Source organism: Canis lupus, chromosome X (genome assembly GCF_048164855.1).
Source record: "Canis lupus baileyi chromosome X, mCanLup2.hap1, whole genome shotgun sequence".
NCBI classification, from domain to species: domain Eukaryota; kingdom Metazoa; phylum Chordata; class Mammalia; order Carnivora; family Canidae; genus Canis; species Canis lupus.
In genome coordinates this window covers 67,781,382-67,802,022 of record NC_132876.1, presented here as the reverse complement: position 1 = coordinate 67,802,022, position 20,641 = coordinate 67,781,382, and the positions used below count along the sequence as shown (strand labels likewise).

Sequence of the window (20,641 nt, the reverse complement as noted above, 5' to 3'; positions counted from 1 at the left end):
TGGTATTTCCCACCCATTTCTTCTCCCTTCCCTTATATTCCCTTTCACTATTATTTATATCCCCCAAATGAATGAGAACATACACTGCTTGTCCTTCTCCGATTGACTTATTTCACTCAGCATAATACCCTCCAATTCCATCCATGTTGAAGCAAGTGGTGGGTATTTGTCATTTCTAATGGCTGAGTAATATTCCATTGTATACATAAACCACATTTTCTTTATCCATTCATCTTTCGATGGACACCGAGGCTCCTTCCACAGTTTGGCTATTGTGGACATTGCTGCTATAAACATTAGGGTGCAGATGTCCTGATTTTTCATTGCATCTGTATCTTTGGGGTAAATCCCCAACAGTGCAATGGCTGGGTCATAGGGCAGGTCTATTTTTAACTTTTTGAGGAACCTCCACACAGTTTTCCAGAGTGGCTGCACCAGTTCACATTCCCACCAACAGTGCAAGAGAGTTCCCTTTCCTCCGCATCCTCTCCAACATTTGTGGTTTCCTACCTTGTTAATTTTACCCATTCTCACTGGTGTGAGGTGGTATCTCATTGTGGTTTTGATTTGTATTTCCCTGATGGCAAGTGATGCAGAGCATTTTCTCATGTGCGTGTTTGCCATGTCTATGTCTTCCTCTGTGAGACTTTTGTTCATGTCTTTTGCCCATTTCATGATTGGATTGTTTGTTTCTTTGGTGTTGAGTTTATTTTATTTTTTTTATTTTTTTATTTTTTTGTTGTTGAGTTTAATAAGTTCTTTATAGATCTTGGTAACTAGCCCTTTATCTGATACGTCATTTGCAAATATCTTCTCCCATTCTGTAGGTTGTCTTTTAGTTTTGTTGACTGTATCAACAGTGCAAAAGCTTCTTATCTTGATGAAGTCCCAATAGGTCATTTTTGCTTTTGTTTCATTTGCCTTCGTGGATGTATCTTGCAAGAAGTTACTGTGGCCGAGTTCAAAAAGGGTGTTGCCTCTGTTCTCCTCTAGGATTTTGATGGAATCTTGTCTCACATTTAGATCTTTCGTCCATTTTGAGTTTATCTTTGTGTATGGTGAAAGAGAGTGGTCTAGTTTCATTCTTCTGCATGTGGATGTCCAATTTTCCCAGCACCATTTATTGAAGAGACTATCTTTCTTCCAGTGGATAGTCTTTCCTCCTTTGTCGAATATTAGTTGACCATACAGTTGAGGGTCCACTTCTGGATTCTCTATTCTGTTCCATTGATCTATGTGTCTGTTTTTCTGCAAGTACCACACTGTCTTGATGACCACAGCTTTGTAGTACAACCTGAAATCTGGCATTGTGATGCCCCCAGATATGGTTTTCTTTTTTAAAATTCCCCTGGCTATTCGGGGTCTTTTCTGATTCCACACAAATCTTAATATAATTTGTTCTAACTCTCTGCAGAAAGTCCATGGTATTCTGATAGGGATTGTATTAAACGTGTAAATTGCCCTGGGTAGCATTGACATTTTCACAATATTAATTCTGGCAATCCATGAGCATGGAATATTTTTCCATCTCTTTGTGTCTTCCTCAATTTCTTTCAAAAGTGTTCTTTAGTTTTTAGGGTATAGATCCTTTACCTCTTTGGTTAGCTTTATTCCTAGGTATCTTATGCTTTTGGGTGCAATTGTAAATGGGATTGACTCCTTAATTTTTCTTCCTTCAGTCTCATTGTTAGTGCATAGAAATGCCACTGATTTCTGGGCATTGATTTTGTGTCCTGCCATGCTACCAAATTGCTGAATGAGTTCTAGCAATCTTGGGGTGGAGGCTTTTGGGTTTTCTATGTAGAGTATCATGTCATCGATGAAGAGGGAGAGTTTGACTTCTTCTTTGCCAATTTGAATGCCTTTAATGTCTTTTTATTGTCTGATTGCTGAGGCTAGGATTTCCAATACTATGTTGAATAGCAGTGGTGAGAGTGGTGCACATCCCTGTCTTGTTCCTGATCTTAGGGGAAAGGCTCCCAGTGCTTCCCCATTGAGAATTATATTTGCTGTGGGCTTTTCGTAGATGGCTTTTAAGATGTTAAGGAATGTTCCCTCTATCCCTACACTCTGAAGAGTTTTGATCAGGAATGGATGCTGTATTTTGTCAAATGCTTTCTCTGCATCTAATGAGAGGATCATATGGTTCTTGGTTTTTCTCTTGCTGATATGATGAATCACATTGATTGTTTTACGAGTGTTGAACCAGCCTTGTGTCCCGGGGATAAATCCTACTTGGTCGTGGTGAATAATTTTTAAATGTACTATTGGATTCTATTGGCTAGTATCTTGTTGAGAATTTTTGCATCCATGTTCATCAGGGATATTGGTCTATAATTCTCCTTTTAGGTGGGGTCTTTGTGTGGTTTTGGAATTAAGGTGATGCTGGCCTCATAGAACGAATTTGGAAGTACTCCATCTCTTTCTATCTTTCCAAACAGCTGTAGTAGAATAGGTATGGTTTCTTCTTTAAACGTTTGATAGAATTCCCCTGGGAAGCCATCTGGCCCTGGACTTTTGTGTCTTGGGAGGTTTTTGATGACTGCTTCAATTTCCTCCCTGGTTATTGGCCTGTTCATGTTTTCTATTTCTTCCTGTTCCAGTTTTGGTAGTTTGTGGCTTTCCAGAAATGCGTCCATTTCTTCTAGATTGCCTAATTTATTGGTGTATAGCTGTTCAGAATATGTTTTTAAAATCGTTTGTATTTCCTTGGTGTTGGTAGTGATCTCTCCTTTCTCATTCATGATTTTATTAATTTGAGTCTTTTCTCTCTTCTTTTTTTTAACTTTTTTTAAATTTTTATTTATTTATGATAGTCACAGAGAGAGAGAGAGGCGCAGAGACACAGGCAGAGGGAGAAGCAGGCTCCATGCACCGGGAGCCCGATGTGGGATTCGATCCCGGGTCTCCAGGATCGCGCCCTGGGCCAAAGAAAGGCGCCAAACCGCTGCGCCACCCAGGGATCCCTCTCTCTTCTTTTTAATAAGGCTGGCTAATGGTTTATCTATCTTATTAATTCTTTCAAAGAACCAACTCCTGGTTTTGTTGATCTGTTCCACAGTTCTTCTGGTCTCGATTTCGTTGAGTTCTGCTCGAATCTTTCTTAACACTCTTCTTCTGCTGGGTGTAGGATCTATTTGCTGTTTTTTCTCTAGCTCCTTTATGTGTAAGGTTAGCTTTTGTATTTGAGTCCTTTCCAATCCTTTAATGGATCCTTGTATTGCGATGTATTTCCCCCTCAGGACTGCTTTCGCTGCATCCCAAAGATTTTGAATGGTTGTTTCTTCATTCTCATTAGTTTCCATGAATCTTTTTAATTCTTCCTTAATTTCCTGGTTGACCCTTTCATGTTTTAGCAGGATGGTCCTTAAGCTCACGTGTTTGAAGTCCTTCCAAACTTCTTGTTGTGATTTAGTTCTAATTTCAAGGCATTATGGTCTGAGAATATGCAGGGGATGATCCCAGTCTTTTGGTATCGGTTCAGACCTGATTTGTGACCCAGTATTGGTCTATTCCGGAGAAAGTTCCATGTGCACTTGGGAAGAATGTGTATTCAGTTGAGTTTGGATGTAAAGTTCTGTAGATATCTGTGAAATCCCAAAGAGATGGAAAAATATTCCATGCTCATGGATTGGCAGAATTAATATTGTGAAAATGTCAATGTTACCCAGGGCAATATACACGTTTAATGCAATCCCTATCAAAATACCATGGACTTTCTTCAGAGAGTTAGAACAAATTATTTTAAGATTTGTGTGGAATCAGAAAAGACCCCGAATAGCCAGGGGAATTTTAAAAAAGAAAACCATATCTGGGGGCATCACAATGCCAGATTTCAGGTTGTACTACAAAGCTTTGGTCATCAAGACAGTGTGGTACTGGCACAAAAACAGACACATAGATCAGTGGAAGAGAATAGAGAATCCAGAAGTGGACCCTGAACTTTATGGGTAACTAATATTCGATAAAGGAGGAAAGACTATCCATTGGAAGAAAGACAGTCTCTTCAATAAATGGTGCTGGGAAAATTGGACATCCACATGCAGAAGAATGAAACTAGACCACTCTCTTTCACCATACACAAAGATAAACTCAAAATGGATGAAAGATCTAAATGTGAGACAAGATTCCATCAAAATCTTAGAGAAGAACACAGGCAACACCCTTTTTGAACTCGGCCATAGTAACTTCTTGCAAGATACATCCACGAAGGCAAAAGAAACAAAAGCAAAAATGAACTATTGGGACTTCATCAAGATAAGAAGCTTTTGCACAGCAAAGGATACAGTCAACAAAACTCAAAGACAACCTACAGAATGGGAGAAGATATTTGCAAATGACATATCAGATAAAGGGCTAGTTTCCAAGATCTATAAAGAACTTATTAAACTCAGCACCAAAGAAACAAACAATCCAATCATGAAATGGGCAAAAGACATGAACAGAAATCTCACAGAGGAAGACATAGACATGGCCAACATGCATATGAGAAAATGTTCTGCATCACTTGCCATCAGGGAAATACAAATCAAAACTACAATGAGATACCACCTCACACCAGTGAGAATGGGGAAAATTAACAAGGCAGAAAACAACAAATGTTGGAGAGGATGCGGAGAAAAGGGAACCCTCTTACACTGTTGGTGGGAATGTGAACTGGTGCAGCCACTCTGGAAAACTGTGTGGAGTTCCTCAAACAGTTAAAAATATACCTGCCCTACGACCCAGCAATTGCACTGTTGGGGATTTACCCCAAAGATACAAATACAATGAAACACCGGGACACCTGCACCCCGATGTTTATAGCAGCAATGGCCACGATAGCCAAACTGTGGAAGGAGCCTCGGTGTCCAACGAAAGATGAATGGATCAAGAAGATGTGGTTTATGTATACAATGGAATATTACTCAGCTATTAGAAATGACAAATACCCACCATTTGCTTCAACGTGGATGGAACTGGAGGGTATTATGCTGAGTGAAGTAAGTCAGTCGGAGAAGGACAAACATTATATGTTCTCATTCATTTGGGGAATATAAATAATAGTGAAAGGGAATATAAGGGAAGGGAGAAGAAATGTGTGGGAAATATCAGAAAGGGAGACAGAACGTAAAGACTGCTAACTCTGGGAAACGAACTAGGGGTGGTAGAAGGGGAGGAGGGCGGGGGGTGGGAGTGAATGGGTGACGGGCACTGGGTGTTATTCTGTATGTTAGTAAATTGAACACCAATAAAAAATAAATTAAAAAAAAAAGATATCTGTGAAATCCATCTGGTCCAGTGTATCATTTAAAGCCCTCGTTTCTTTGGAGATGTTGTGTTTAGAAGACCTATCGAGTGTCGAAAGCGCTAGATTGAAGTCACCAAGTATAAGTGTATTATTATCTAAGTATGTCTTAACTTTGGTTATTAATTGATTGATATATTTGGCAGCTCCCACATTCGGGGCATATATATTGAGGATTGTTAAGTCCTCTTGTTGGATAGATCCTTTAAGTATGATATAGTGTCCCTCTTCATCTCTCACTACAGCCTTCGGGGTAAATTTTAGTTTATTTGATACAAGGATGGCTAACCTTGCTTTCTTTTGAGGACCATTTGAATGGTAAATGGTTCTCCAACCTTTTATTTTCAGGCTGTAGGTGTCCTTCTGTCTAAAATGAGTCTCTTGTAGACAGCAAATAGATGGGTCCTGCTTTTTTATCCAGTCTGACACCCTGCGCCTTTTAATGGGGTCATTAAGCCCGTTTATGTTCAGAGTTACTATTGAAAGATATGAGTTTAGGGTCATCATGATATCTATTCAGTCCCTGGTTTTTGGATTGTTCCATTGGACTTCTTAAAGGGGAATTTTAAGAGTCCCCCTTAAAATTTCTTGCAGAGCCGGTTTGGAGGTCACATATTCTTTCAGTTCCTGCCTGTCTTGGAAGCTCTTTATCTCTCCTTCCATTCTGAATGAGAGCTTTGCTGGATAAAGTATTCTTGGTTGCATGTTCTTCTCATTTAGGACCCTGAATATATCCTGCCAGCCCTTTCTGGCCTGCCAGGTCTCTGTGGAGAGGTCTGCTGTTACCCTAATACTCCTCCCCATAAAAGTCAGGGATTTCTTGTCTCTTGCTGCTTTAAGGATCTTCTCTTTATCTTTTGAATTTGCAAGCTTAACTATTAGATGTCGAGGTGTTGAACGGTTTTTATTGATTTTTAGGGGGGGTTCTCTCTATTTCGTGGATCTGAATACCTGTTTCCCTTCCTAGTTTAGGAAAGTTTTCAGCTATGATTTGTTCAAATACATATTCTGGCCCTCTGGCCCTTTCGGCACCCTCGGGAACCCCAATTCAACATAGATTTTTTCTTCCTCAGGCTGTCCCTTATTTCCCTTAAAATATCCTCATGATCTTTTGTTTGTCTCTTTTTTCCTCAGTTTCCCTCTTTGCCATCAACTTGTCTTCTATATCACTCACTCGTTCTTCCACCTCGTTAACCCTCGTCGTTAGGATTTCTAGTTTGGATTGCTTCTCATTCAATTGATTTTTAATTTCTGCCTGATTAGATCTAAATTCTGCAGTCATGAAGTCTCTTGAGTCCTTTATGCTTTTTTCTAGAGCCACCAGTAGCTTTATAATAGAGCTTCTGAATTGGCTTTCTGACATTGAATTATAATCCAAATTTTGTAACTCTGTGGGAGAGAGGACTCTTTCTTTTGAGGTGAGGTTTTCCTTCTAGTCATTTTGCTCAGTGCAGAGTGGCCAAAAACAAGTTGTATTGGCAAAAGGAGAAAAAGAAAGAAGAGAAAAAAGGAAAGAAAAAGAAAAAAGGAAGAAAAAAGAGAAAAAAGAAAAAAGAAGAGAAGAAAAAGAGATAAAAAGAAAAAAAAGGGGGGGTGGGAAGCAAACGGGAATCAAAAAGATAAAAAAAAAAAAAACACCAAACCAAACAAAAACAAAACAAAAGGAAAAAACAAACAAACAAACAAAAACCCAAGGGGGTGCATCCTCTGATTCTGTATACTGTATTCCCTTGACTTCCCCTGGAACTTTCCAGTGCTGCTTGGTCAATAATTTGTTTTTCCCCTGTCCGTGTAGCTGGTCTTCTGGGGGAGGGGCCTGCTGTGCTGATTTTCAGGTGTTAGCACTTGGGGGAGCTGCTCAGCGAAAGATATTTAAGCTGTTTATCCTGTGAAGCCCCAGGAGGAACAACCGCAGTGGCAGCGGCCAGCTCTGGAGCCCTGGATTCAGCTCCGGCAGTAACTACAGAGCTCTCAGTCTGCAGGGGCCTGGATGCTCGGGGGGCGGGGCCGCTGATCTGCTCAGCTCCGGGCGGGAGAGTTCTTGCTGTCCTGTGCCCTCCTGGCCTCTGCCTATTACGGGGTGAGACAGGATCTTGGGCTGTGTCCCCAGCGCACTGTGCTCCCGGGCCTGCGCCTTTGGATTCGCGCTCCGGGCCGTGCAGCCCCCTCTCCATGGAGCCGCCGCCCCAGCCCCTCGGAGCTGCTCCGGGGCCGCGCAGGCCCTCCGCGTGTAGCCACAGCCTGAGCCCCTCAGAGCTTCTCCCGCGTCCAGCCATGCGCGCGCTACGGTCCTTTAGGGAGCTCGGCGCACTCTCCCCCAGGGCACAGGTGTCTGTTAGTGTCCCAGGGAGCCTGAGGGCATCCCCGCCCTCCTGGGATCCTGCTCTTACTCCCTGCCTGCACCTGCCTTTCCGCCCGGGATGATTGGTGAAGCTCCTGCTTTTCTGGGATGGGGCTTTCCTGTCCTGGGGGCACTCTTCCCGGCCTTAGCCCAGCTCCTCACGGCCCCCCCTCCTTGGATGTTTTGTTTCTTTATTTCTTTTTTCCCCGTCTTCCTACTTTGATAGAAGCGTGAACTCTTTTCACTGTAGCATTTCAGCTGTTCTCTCTTTAAATCTCAGGCCGAATTCGTAGATTTTCAGGATGGTTTGAAGGTTATCTAGGTAATTTGGTGGGGACAGGTGACTTGGGGACCCTACTCTTCCGCCATCTTGCCCCTCCCTCCCAGACTGTAAGATTGAGGCGGGGCTATGGTTTTTCTAGTGGGTGTAGTAGAATTATGGTGCATGGGTGATTAAGATATTTCAATGATTAACAAATAGGGAAGAGCAGACTTGGAGAAAATAGAGACAAGTGTCATGGGAAGAAGAAGACAATTGAAATAATATATAGCTATGACCATAAACTGGAATTTTTTTGAATGGACGATATATGAAGTGGAATAGTTCTAAAGTTTGGTCCTCAAAATGAGTGGGTAACATAGAGGTGGAGGGAAAGGTGACTAGGGTTATAAGTATCCAAGAATTTTGAGGCTAAAATGCTAGATGGCACTTTTTCTGATGTTGAGATCTAGCACTAGAGCAGGAGTTTGCAAAGAAGAAGGCTGTAAGCTAAATGAATGAATTAGAGCAACCAGGAGATCAATACAACCAGATGGCATAAGCCTCAAAGGAGAACAAGGTACCTCATGAGAAGGGAAGAGTAAAATGCACAGGATTATTTGCCATATACTGCCAACCAGAAAGTCAAGTGACCAGAGAAATTTTATAGGAACTTAATACCATACTGAATTGTGTCCTTGCAGAGTCAAAAATCACCTGGAATTTTATATCCCAGGAAACTAAAATAATAGTGAGGTCATTCAAAGAGATAAGAAAAGTAGAAAGATCTACTTTTCATGGGAGAGGGGAAAGGATGGAATGGATACAAAAGAGGTCAGTTTTGCATTTGAAGTATAAGTGGTAAAGATATTTTATAGACGTTGGGACTAGAATTCTTAAAATGTTTATAGACCTTAGCCCAGTGTTTTGCATAGAGAAGATACCTCAAAATTTAAGTTGTTAGGAACAAAAAAATGAAGAGTTCCACTACTCTCCAAAGAAGGAATAGTTGGATCCATGGAAGCAAATTTATTATGAAGGAGGCAACACTAGCAAACTAGAGTATAAATACAGAAAGACAACAATATAAGATTAAGAACACAACCATTAAAAGGGCATGAGAATAAAGGAGTACTAACAGAAAAAGCACAGAAGGAATGTTCAGAAAGAAAGCAGAGATCATCTAAAAGCTATAATATCATGACAATGAAAAGAGTTTCTAGAATTAAAAAGTGGTTAAGAGTGTCAAATAACATCAGTTTTTAAGCATTTGTTCATGATTGAGATTAATAGCAATCTTAAAACCATTGTATACTTTTTGAAGACTAACAAAACACATGCTAAACAATAAAGCCATCATTCACTGGTCCACAGCAGATCCTTAATATAAAGTTTCTACTGCTGGGAATAAGAATCCATACCTTGAACCACAACATCTGGCTTTGGTACTGTAGAAAACCTTCGATTCAGGGGATCAATTTCTCCAGGAGCTAAGAATCCCTAAGGAAAAACCATAAAAAGACAGATTATTATTTCTCAGAGAAAAAGCTAATGTTTGAGGAGAAACAATATACCAGTGCCAAAAACATGTGAGAGGCAGGTATGGAAAGGAAACAAATACCTTCACTATATAAAAAATGTTTGAACTCCTGAATTCACATCCAAATTAATTTCATTAATTAAGGCAGAAAGTGGTACAAGATGGGGTACAAAGGATAAGCAGAAAGTTTTCTTAGTTAAACCTCTACCTCCTCTGGTGTATATAATTAGACAATCAGACCACAATGCTTATTATCAATAACTTAAGTTTTGTTGTTTTCTCAGTCATTCATGTGACTGCTATACTTTCTGCTCAGCATATATCTTTTTAAAAACATTTTATTTATTTGTTTTGGAGAGAATGAAAGAGTGCAGGGGGAGGAACAGAGGGAGAAGAAGAGGGAGAGCATCTCCAGCAGATTCTGCACTAAGTGCAGAGCCCAAAGTGGGGCTTCCCAGGACCCTGAGATCATAACCTGAGCTGAAACCAAGGGTCAGATGCTCAACTGACTGAGCCACCCAGGCGCACCAGTAGATATCTTTTGACTTGAATGTCTATCCTTGATTAAGTGGGATAAACTCACCCATTTTACCCTTAAAAACACCATTCATCTCCTTTTTTCACACATTTAATTTATTTTTAGCATTGAATGAGAAAGTCATCAGGTCGGGATTATTTTAACTGATCTTTCTGCTCATTATTCATAATATCAACTAAAGATAATCAAAACTTTATGTTCTATGCCTGAAATTCACATTGATGTATATCAATTTTATCTCAATAAAACTGAGAAAAAAACCAAAGCAGAGTGAAAGAAAACAGCTGTGGAAAATAGTCATACACAAACAGGTCAAAAACTCTGGCTCAGAAAGGATAGCTAAGTCTTACCCTGGATCTTCTAGGAGCCTCAGTTATAGCTTACCATAATAACCTACAATGGGGAAACAGATTTGTCAGTATATCTGGAAAACTTTGAGAAAGCGAACCCTCAACACAGCTCTCAATATCAGAAATAAGCTGGAAATAAAGTACAAAATTCCCAAGTGCTTCATTCAGAGCTGTTTCAACTGATGGGCACCTGGATGGCTCAGTTATTGAGCATCTGACTCTTGATTTCACCTCAGGTCATGATCTTGGGGTCCTGGGATCAAGCCCCACGTGGGGCTCTGCACTCAGCAAGGAGTCTGCTTGAGGATTTCTCTCCCTCTCCCCATGCTCACGTGCTCTCTAAAATAAATAGATACATCTTTTTTTTAAAGCAAAAAAGGGGGCTGTTTCAACTGAATTTAACATAAAAAACATTTATGTTAAATGTTTTAGTCCCACAGCAAAAAGTAAACAAACAATAAATTTTTAAAACTATGATGTTCCCAACCACTTTTCATGGTGCCTAAAATGATCTTATTGGTTTATTCAATTAAATAATAAAACATTATGTTGCTTGAAACAGTTAGTACTTAAATACATTATCAATCATCATTACTATCTAAGCACAGGTGCATGTATCAGTCACCAGGCAAGCCACTAGGGTGAAGGGTGTTTTGAAAGGGCGAGATCTAGGCCCTGATCCGAGAGCAGTTCCAAGTACAGTCCCAAGGTGGGAAGCCCTGGGCAGTATGAGAGACATGGTTGCCAGGGGGAAAAGAATTTTGTCAAGGACTGGCCATGCTCCCACTCTAACGACCTGGTCTGGAGGAAAATATATAATTAAAGGAGAATATAAAAGCAAAGGACAGATCCAGATTTAATGAGCTACTCACAAATCTGATTATTATATTGACTAAAGCAGAAAAAAGTGGAAGAGTCTTGAGGTTTCCCCTTACCTCTGCCATCAAGCTTCCTAAGATGTACAGAGACTGACCCCACATATGAGGCAACTTGCCCATGGGGACTCGGTCCACAGTGTGAGGATTTTGATATTCTTCATCAACCTAAAAGAAAAGATAAAGAAGCCACATGAAAGGTGATAGAAGGTTAAAGATACTAGACAACAAAAAGGCTGAATCTGGATTGTGACTCATGCCTTAGAAAACAGTTACTTATGCAATGCACTGAAAAGTCAAGCATTACGACTACAGTCTAGGGAAGTATTCCTCTAACTGTGTGTACATACAAATCACCTGAGGATCTTGTCCAAAGGCAGATTCGGCCTGAGTAGCTATGGAGGAAGGCCTGAGATCTGCATTTCTAACAAGCTCTCAGGTGATGCTGCTGATGTTGCTAGTAGTTTATTCCATCCATCGCCACCAGAGTGGAAGACTGCAACTCTCCCATGGCTAATGCTCCTTAGAAATGGAGAAGAGGAACAATGGTACTCCCAACCAGCATTGCAGGAAAATGGAGACATACTTCATTTTCCAAACCTGATCTACTCAAACAATCCAAGATTACTGGCCTCAAAGCAGAGAATACCAAATCCTGAGAGTTCACACAGAACATCACTCTAGTTCTGCCTACTGAACTCCGTACCATTTTTAACCTTAAGGTTTGTCTTTTTCAAAATTATTTTTTATTGGAGTTCGATTTGCCAACATATAGTATAACACCCAGTGCTCATCCCGTCAAGTGCCCCCCTCAGTGCCTGTCACCCAGTCACCCCAACCCCCGCCCACCTCCTCTTCCACTACCCCTTGTTCATTTCCCAGAGTTAGGAGTCTCTCATGTTTTCTCACCCTCTCTGATATTTCCCACTCATTTTTTAAAAAAACTCAATCTCTGAACCATTAATTTTTTAAAATTGAGGTATGGTTGACATATAAAAAGGCCATACGTATTTAACATATGCATCTTGATGAGTTTGAGGATAAGTATACACCCATGAAACTATCATTGGAATGTTTGGTCTCGCCCTTGTCTCACTGTACAATTGTGCCATACCTGAGACTGCTTTAAAAGTTTAGTTTCAAAGGAATAAAATCATATTTTCATCACATTATACCTAAAGACAAACTTTTTGATAATTAAAGTCAGAAAATTAAAAATTATTTGACTCAAATGAGGCACTTCTATCGAGGTACTGCTCTCCTTCTCCCTGCTCCATGTTATGGCACTGTCCAACTCACCTTGTCTGGAGGAACACTGTATAGCTCTGGCAAAAGTGGAACTCCATTTTTTCCCTTGATGAGGACTGCTTCAAGAGCCTCTCTATATTCTTGAACCTGCAAGTATAAGAAAGGGGGAAAAAAGTTTATATAGAGTTCCCTTGGGGGATGTCAGAGGGTTGTAGCCGAAGAAGTTCCTATTGTAAAGGATTCATTTAGTAAAAGGGAAAAGAAAGAAAGTAACATTTACTAAGCATCTATGAAATGTTTATTAAAGGCCAGATACTACGCTAGAGATTTTGTGTGCTTCAACATATTTAATTTTAATAACCATCTTAGGAGATACATGCAATTAAGGCCCTTTTACTGAAAAAAATAAGGCTCAAAAAGGTTATGAACTTGTGGAAGATCACACAGCAAATAGTAAGGTTGAGTCAGATTTGAGCCCAAGTCAGCCTGCCTTCACAGGCCTGTTTTTATCCACCACTCTAAATATAGCTTCTTGTCTTTACAGGTACTGGCTTTTAAAACCATATTTAACTAGAAAATTAAGTTTTCAGTAGAGTGAAGTTCACATTTTTTGCTTAACAATTTGCTGTAGATTAGATTAGTAATACATAAAAAGCAAAAAATACAAAACACAAAAAGAGGGATCCCTGGGTGGCGCAGCGGTTTAGCGCCTGCCTTTGGCCCAGGGCACGATCCTGGAGACCCAGGATCGAATCCCACGTTGGGCTCCCGGTGCATGGAGCCTGCTTCTCCCTCTGCCTATGTCTCTGCCTCTCTCTCTCTCTCTCTCTCTCTGTGTGTGTGTGTGTGTGTGTGACTATCATAAATAAATAAAAATTTTAAAAAACACACAAAAAGAAAAAAATCACTACAATTTATGGTGGAAAGAAACAGTTCTGCTATAACAGTTGTTTTGAAAACCCAAATTTTTTCCAACACATTTGATATATTAGGGAACACTTTGAGCACAGCACGAATTTGACATTTGCTTATGCACAGTTTTGACCTGAGAGTACTCTCAGCTGAACTGACCATGTATGAATACCCAAAACACTTTACACATGAACATGCCCCAGGAGGACAATGAACCACACCCATCCATGTGCCCTGTTAGAATTTTCCATCCGATTTCAGACAATACTCCTTCTATGGCTTCATAATAACTTCTGTGCTGCTCCCTTCTAGTGGTCACCCTAGCTGCATCACTCTGTGTGCCTTCCCTTCTCTTTAATTTCTTCCCCTTTCTTCTCAGCTTATTTTTTATTCATCATGTATATTCTATGTTCTTTTTCTCTTTTCCCTCACTGTTTGCTGTCTTTCTTCTTCTCTTCTTCTGGCACACAGAGTGGTGGGCGTGGGAACCCATCAGGTGAGCTGGCACATATCCACAAGCAAACCTAAGGTCCCTTTCAAGGTACAAGTGCCATATCAACTGTGGTATGCATGTATTTCTTAACTGTTTAACATGCATAAAGTTATGACAGTGTTTGTTAGGTTCCTAGCATTTTTTAAAAATGTATTTCTGACAAACTTTTTAAGTGCTGGGTCCCAACCTCCTTTTCCCATGATCCCTATAGTTTTTATTTCTCAAATATGCAGAGCATGGTGATTTTCAAGAAACATATATGTCTCATTACAGCTGAATTGACTGTCCTTTGTGCTTATGGAGTATCTTCATCTGTGAAATTCAAAAAACTTTAGGGACATCTTCTTCTTCAAAGAAGAGTGAAAAACTATTTGTATACAGAGAAACGGAAAAAGCCCATGACTATATTTGGGCTATTCAAGAGTCAGGAGGGAAGCCAGAAAAAAAAGAACAAAAAAGAATCCAAGTTTCCCAACTCTTTTTACCCCAATGAGTCCAAAAAAAAAAAAACGTGATTGTGCTTTGTACTTAGTAGGCACATCTGATAAATACACCTTTTTTTTGAGCAAGAGAAGTTTTTTTTATAAAAAATTCTGTGGAATTTGAGAAGGACTGAGAAAAATGGTAGAATGAAAATAGGGTGGTCAAAATAGGGTGGTCTATTTTTATTACCACTTATCTTATTTGCTTTCTCAAAGAGGATATTCCTTAATACTGAAATTTAGAATCAAACAGCACTCTGTGGCCCCTGAAACTTTTGGTGTAACCCTATTATTTAAGATCCTGTTGGCAGTTACAGATTAATATTGGCCAAAGCATTCAAATTACACAAAATTGTGTTTTATGTAGCCAAATATAAGTGACTTCCAAATGTGTTGGATTTATGTCCAAGTTTAGACCACAGCTAGTTTGTAGAACACCTGACACTAAACTTACTTGATCAAATATCCCAGTTTATTTTCCAATGATGGTTTCTAAATTACTTTATTCATGAAGCTCAAAAAGTGATGATGACCATGTTTTCAGGGGGCAAGGACAGGTATAAACGGGTTGTTGTTTTGGGAGTTTTTGAGGGGGCTAACATTAGAACATCATTTCCAAGATAAATTTAAAAAATAAAAGATACACAAAGCCAGGAAGTAAAGTGAAATACCTCTAACAGCTGAGGCAAGAGGACAGGGCTTGCTGTTTTGCTCTCCGTATTTGTTAAAAGCCAAGTCTGAGCAATGGCAATGTAAAGGTCTTCCAACTCTTAACCTAGTGCTCTCAACTGCTAGTCTCTAGAAGACTGTCTTTCCTAATAGGGAACTCCCATTTTGTCACAGGGTCAGCACAGCCATTAACTGCAAGACAAAGACATTCTGCTGAAAAGCTGTCTCCCCAGTATATTACCTGTTCTGCATTGCCACCAAAGACCCCATCAAGGATAAAGTATGTCCAGAACAGTGGCCATTCACACTCGATATTTTCAAATAACTTCAACTCAGATGGTTCGTAGTACAGGCGACTGGGATCCTGGTAAGAACACAATAAACAAAGTCTATCTTATCACTGCAAAGTCAGACTTACATCTTTAGTTCAGAGGTATCAGAATACAGCCTTTCACTTCTGAGAGCTTGTTTCAGAGAAGGCAGAGCACAGTACATACTCCTCCTCCCTTAGCGAGTACTTTGTGATGTGACTTGTAACTAGTAGAACTGGGATAAGAATGATGCTACAGGCAGGTATATGAAGAAGTGAGATTAGTTTATAGTAAACATGAGTGTTATTTTATATTTGTTAAATTTGAGGTAGCATAAGAACATACAAATAGAAATGTTTACAAGGACAGCAAGAGATGAGGGTTTGGGAATCATCCTCGTAGAGGTAACACTTGAAGGACAAGTTACCGTTGTAGCACCTACATATAGTAAACAAATGACCCAAGAACAGAATCTTGGTAAAGCCTCATAGTTCAGTGAGGGAAGTCAAAAGGAGAATAATTAGGATAGTGTAGTACTGTGGAAATGAAATGGGAAAAGAATTTCAAGAAAATGGAAGGGCAGGTAACAGTAATGGACTACAGAGGAGTCAAGTTCAATAAGGACTGAGAAAAGGCTATTGGATTGATCACTTAGGAGCTTCTGATGATATTTCAGAGCATAATGTTAACAGATTGGTAGAGATAGAAATCAATGGGGCTAAAGAACAAAGTAGAATAAGGGAAGTAGATCAGAAGAGTTTGAGCTCAATAATGAAAAAAGGCCTTAAACAATGTTTACATTGCCAGTAAAGTGCTTCTTATTGACCATTCATTCCCTTTAATAATACTGATTTTTCTCCATTGATAATTCCAAGGAGAACCTTTGACAAGTGGAACAAAAGGATGTTAACTTTTCAAGATCAGGTATTGTTCAGAACTAACCAACTGCAAAAGGTGGAAGGGGGCCAGAAATATATACTGAAGGAAAGATTTTCCCCTTTGTAATTATTCAGTATTTGGGAGGGAGATACTTTGAGACTATTCAAAATCTTCTGTTTCTGCTTAACCTCTCATCCACTGATTTAAGCACCTATCAGTAGCTTTTTTTTTTTCTGAAACCAACCAGCTCCAAGAAGTGGAAGAACTACACCTTCCTCTATTTTATTTGATCTATAAAGGCTCACAAACAAAAAACATAAAGGCAACTAACCCCAACAAAGGGAGCAAACATCAGTTATTGTTATCCTACTTAGTGATTATTTGAAGTACCACCAATGAGTTAAGTATTTTCTCTGAATGAGACTGCAGATAGTAGTGACCATTCTACTTTGTACTTGTTTTGGGGAAAAGAAACCCACCTCTTTAGGGGTTTTATATCCATCTCGTAGAAAGCGACAGCAACCATAACGACCCTGGGAATGCAGAGAAAAAAGTTGGAAGCATGTCCATTTGTATATCCATATAATGAATCCATATAATTGCAACATGTGCAATTGTAACCTATCACCAATACAGATAAAATATTTAAAAAATAATAAAAGGTAATTTAAAAGAAACCCTCTGAGGGACGCCTGGGTGGCTCAGCGGTTGGGCGCCTGCCTTCGGCTTAGGTCGTGATCCCAGGATCCGGGATCGAGTTCCGCATCGGGCTCCCTGCTTATGTCTCTGCTTCTCTCTCTCAGTCTGTGTCTCTCATAAATAAATAAATAAATAAATAAATAAATAAATAAATAAATAAATCTTAAAAAAAAAAAAAAACCCTCGATATCAGCCCAGCAGCAGAAACTGATTTCAGCCATCAATGTGGGTTGAAGTGAGGTCTAGGGCTCTTCACTAAAGCAGAATTTCTAATATTATCCTCTCCATCACTTTCCACCATAGGGTAAGTCTGTAACAGCCCAATTGCTAATCTATGTGGTCCTGTTCACACAGTTCATAAGAGAGCAACAGGCTTTTTTTTTAAAAAAGACAACATATCTTTTTAAATTTTGAGATAACTTGAGAACTTACAGAAGAGTTGCAAAAACAGTACAGAATCCCCATTACTCTTCATCCACTGTCCCTTTATATTAACATCTTACATAACTGCAGGGCATTTATCAAAACTAAAAAATTAACCTTGGTACAATGCTATTAACCAAAGTACAGAACTTATTTGGATTTCACCAGTTTTTCCACTAATGGCTTTTTTTTTCTGTTCCCAAATCCATTTCAGGATCCCATTGCATTCAGTTGTCACATCTCCTTAGTCTCTTCCAATCTGTGACAGTTCCTCAGTCTTGTTTTTCATCACCTTGACACTTAAAGAACTCATCAGTTATTTTGTAGTATGGCCCTCAATTTGGTCTTGTCTAATGTTTTCTCATGATTAGACTAAGATAACGCATTAGTTGCATGGATACCACATTGGTGCTGTGCACTTTTCAGTACACTGTATCAGGGATACATGATGTCAATATGTTCTATTACTGGTGGTATTAACACTGATCATTTGGTAATATCACTGACTCAGAACCCCCAGTGATATTAGTTTCTCCTTAAAGTCAAAGCTCTAAAGAAAAGAAGGGCACATATGGACATACCTGAAGCTTGGTGATGATTTCTTGCTTTGTGAGCTCTACCAACTGGCTATCCTCTACTGCAAAGGCTGGGAAGGAAATAACTGAGAGCAGACTAGCATCTACCTCTTTGGATGTTGAAGCCCGGGGGAGTATCGAATTAAGGATAGACTAAAAAGGAAGAAAGGAAGTCAAAACTGGCATATTAGTAAACAACTTGGGATTATAAAACAAACAGCTTTAGTTTCAAAAGATTATGTGGAAGAGGATCACTCGGGAGAAAAATCTAAACATTATACCATAATAATGGTTCAATTATATTCAACACTGAATTTGATAATAATTCAAGAATAATTTCTAAGTAAGAGCTTAGAAAACTAGCTATTTCTGTAAATCATGCCTCGTCTTAATACTGCTCTCAATGCTTCCTAATCCTGAATCTTAAGCAGCTGCTCATGGATAAAGAATACTCTAAACATCATCTTGTCCACAGTCCCCTTGCTCCATTAGCAACCATTTAAGTACAAAGATAAGAGAAGATGTAGCTGCCAAGAAGCAGGATGTGGAAGGATCAGCTCCTACACTGCTGACATTTATCTTTTCCAGGGAAAATTTCACATTTTTAAAATGAGAAGATAAGTTTATATTTATTATGGGTATTTAATCAGGGTTTGAAGACAGGGAGAAAGTCATCTTGCCAACGAGAAGAACCTTACTCTTTCAATACAGAGAGTAACCCTAAACAAAATTGAGGATACATATTTACCACTTAAACAGTCTAATCTCCAAACATCTATGCCTAGAGACAACTGGAGATAAGAGAATGTTTCAAAGCCACTATCAAGAAGATTACTCAAAATCAGTCACCTCTTGTTTTCTTGGTATATTTAGGAAAGGAACAGAGCCCACAGACCCTTGATATGACAACTGTGAATTAGAATTCCACATACTATGATAGGATCCCTTTATAGCCATGGATGAGCGAACTATGGTTCGGGACTATGATCTATGTTATAGTTCACGCTATATCAAACTTAACTCAGTATAGGAAGCTTGGATAAGATACTTTTGGCAGATAGTAATAAATCAGATTGTGTACTCTCAGGTCTCCTTATTCTAATGGCCATGCTCATTCTGAGTCTGGGTAAGAGTAAAACTTTTTATAATGTGGTTCATTATTCTCTTACCTGGCAGTGTTGTACTTCATCAGCTAGGACATGGATAACTGATTGGGGCCCACCTTTCACACCAAACAGGTCCAGTTCATCCAATGCTTCCAGGGCTGCCTATGAAGAGCAAAGAAAGAAAGGACATTTTCAGCAAAAGATATAGATTTCTTCTCCCTGTACACCAGTATCATATCAGTGCATATGAAGTCATTTTGAATATGTTCAGCAGAATAGAAAATAACAATGTAGCATTCTTTATTTTCAGGGGCCTCTGAAGGTTTTTTTTTTCCTCCCATATTATCCCAGAAGCAGTTAAGATGGAGGTCGTAAACATCTTTTCATGGTAAAAACCCTCAACAAGTTCAGTATAGAGGGAACATATCTGAACATAATAAAGGCCATATATAACAAACCCACAGCTAACACTTGTGATGAGCACCAGGTGTTGTATATAAGTGTTGAACATAAGTGTTGAATCACTATATTGTACACCTGAAACTAACCGGAATCCAAATAAAAAAAACAGTGAAAAATTGAAAGCCTTTCCTCTAAGATCAGGAGCAAGACAAGGATGCCCACTCACACCACTCTTATTCCACATAATATCTGAAGTCCTACCTAGAGCAATTAAGTAAGACAAAGAAATAAGAGGCATCCAAATCAGAAAGGAAGAAGTAAAATTGTCATTACTTGAGGATGATATGATATTATATACATAAAATTGTAAATTCAACCAAAACCTGTTGGAACCAATCAATGAATTCAGTAAAGTTGCAGGATATAAAATCAGCATATAGAAATCAGGGGCACTTCTGTACATTAGCAGCCAAAAATGGCTGCAGGAAGAATACAGAAAACTATCCCATTCACAATAGCATCAAAAGAAATAAAATACTTAAGGGTAAATTTAACTAAGGAGGTGAAAGATCTGTACAGTGAAAACTACAACACTTTGATGAAAGAAATTAAAGACACAAACAAATGGGAAGCTATGCCATGTTCAATGAATTGGAAGAAATAATATTGTTAAAATGTCCATACCACCAAAAGCCATTTATAGATCTGATGCAATCCCTATCAAAGTTCCAATGTCATTTTTTTCCCACAGAAATAGATAAAGAATCCTAAAATTTGTCTGGAATCACACAAAGACACCAAATAGCCAAAATAATCATGAGAAAGAAGAATAAAGCTGGAGACATCATACATTTTGATTTTAAACTATACTACAAAGATATAGTCATTAAAATAGTATTATGTGGGTATAAAAGTAGGCACATAGACCAATGGAACAGAATAAAAGTCAGAAATAAACCCCTGCATTTACAGTCAATATTTGATAAGGGAGCCAGGAACAGTCAATTTAGAAAGAGCAGTCTCTTCGACAAATGGTGTTGAGAAAACTAGATAACCACATGCAGAGGAATGAAGCTGGACCCCTACCTTACACCCTCACAAAGATTAACTTCACATGGACTAAATATAAGACCTGATACTGTAAAACTTCTAAAAGAAAACATATGAAAAGAGCTTCTTTAAATTGGTCTTAGCAATGATTTTTTAGATATGACACTGAGAGCACAAGAAATAAAATCAAGAATCAACAAGT

The 20,641-nt window shown here is 39.1% G+C and overlaps 1 protein-coding gene across 10 annotated transcripts in view; it reads right to left on the bottom strand.

The window, feature by feature from the left end:
- PHKA1 (phosphorylase kinase regulatory subunit alpha 1) overlaps positions 1 to 20,641 on the bottom strand; it is a 179,887-nt gene that overhangs the window by 124,850 nt on the left and 34,396 nt on the right. For all 10 annotated transcript variants that reach the window (XR_012026448.1, XR_012026447.1, XM_072816673.1 and 7 more), the window contains 7 exons: positions 19,051 to 19,149; positions 17,888 to 18,034; positions 16,664 to 16,717; positions 15,236 to 15,358; positions 12,490 to 12,585; positions 11,251 to 11,358; positions 9,309 to 9,387 (listed from right to left, as the gene is read on the bottom strand). Coding sequence is in view for 8 of the 10 variants with exons in the window: in XM_072816673.1 (XP_072672774.1) it covers positions 9,309 to 9,387; positions 11,251 to 11,358; positions 12,490 to 12,585; positions 15,236 to 15,358; positions 16,664 to 16,717; positions 17,888 to 18,034; positions 19,051 to 19,149 (706 nt within the window). In the remaining 2 variants the exon portion in view is untranslated. The remainder of the gene's footprint in view (positions 1 to 9,308; positions 9,388 to 11,250; positions 11,359 to 12,489; positions 12,586 to 15,235; positions 15,359 to 16,663; positions 16,718 to 17,887; positions 18,035 to 19,050; positions 19,150 to 20,641) is intronic.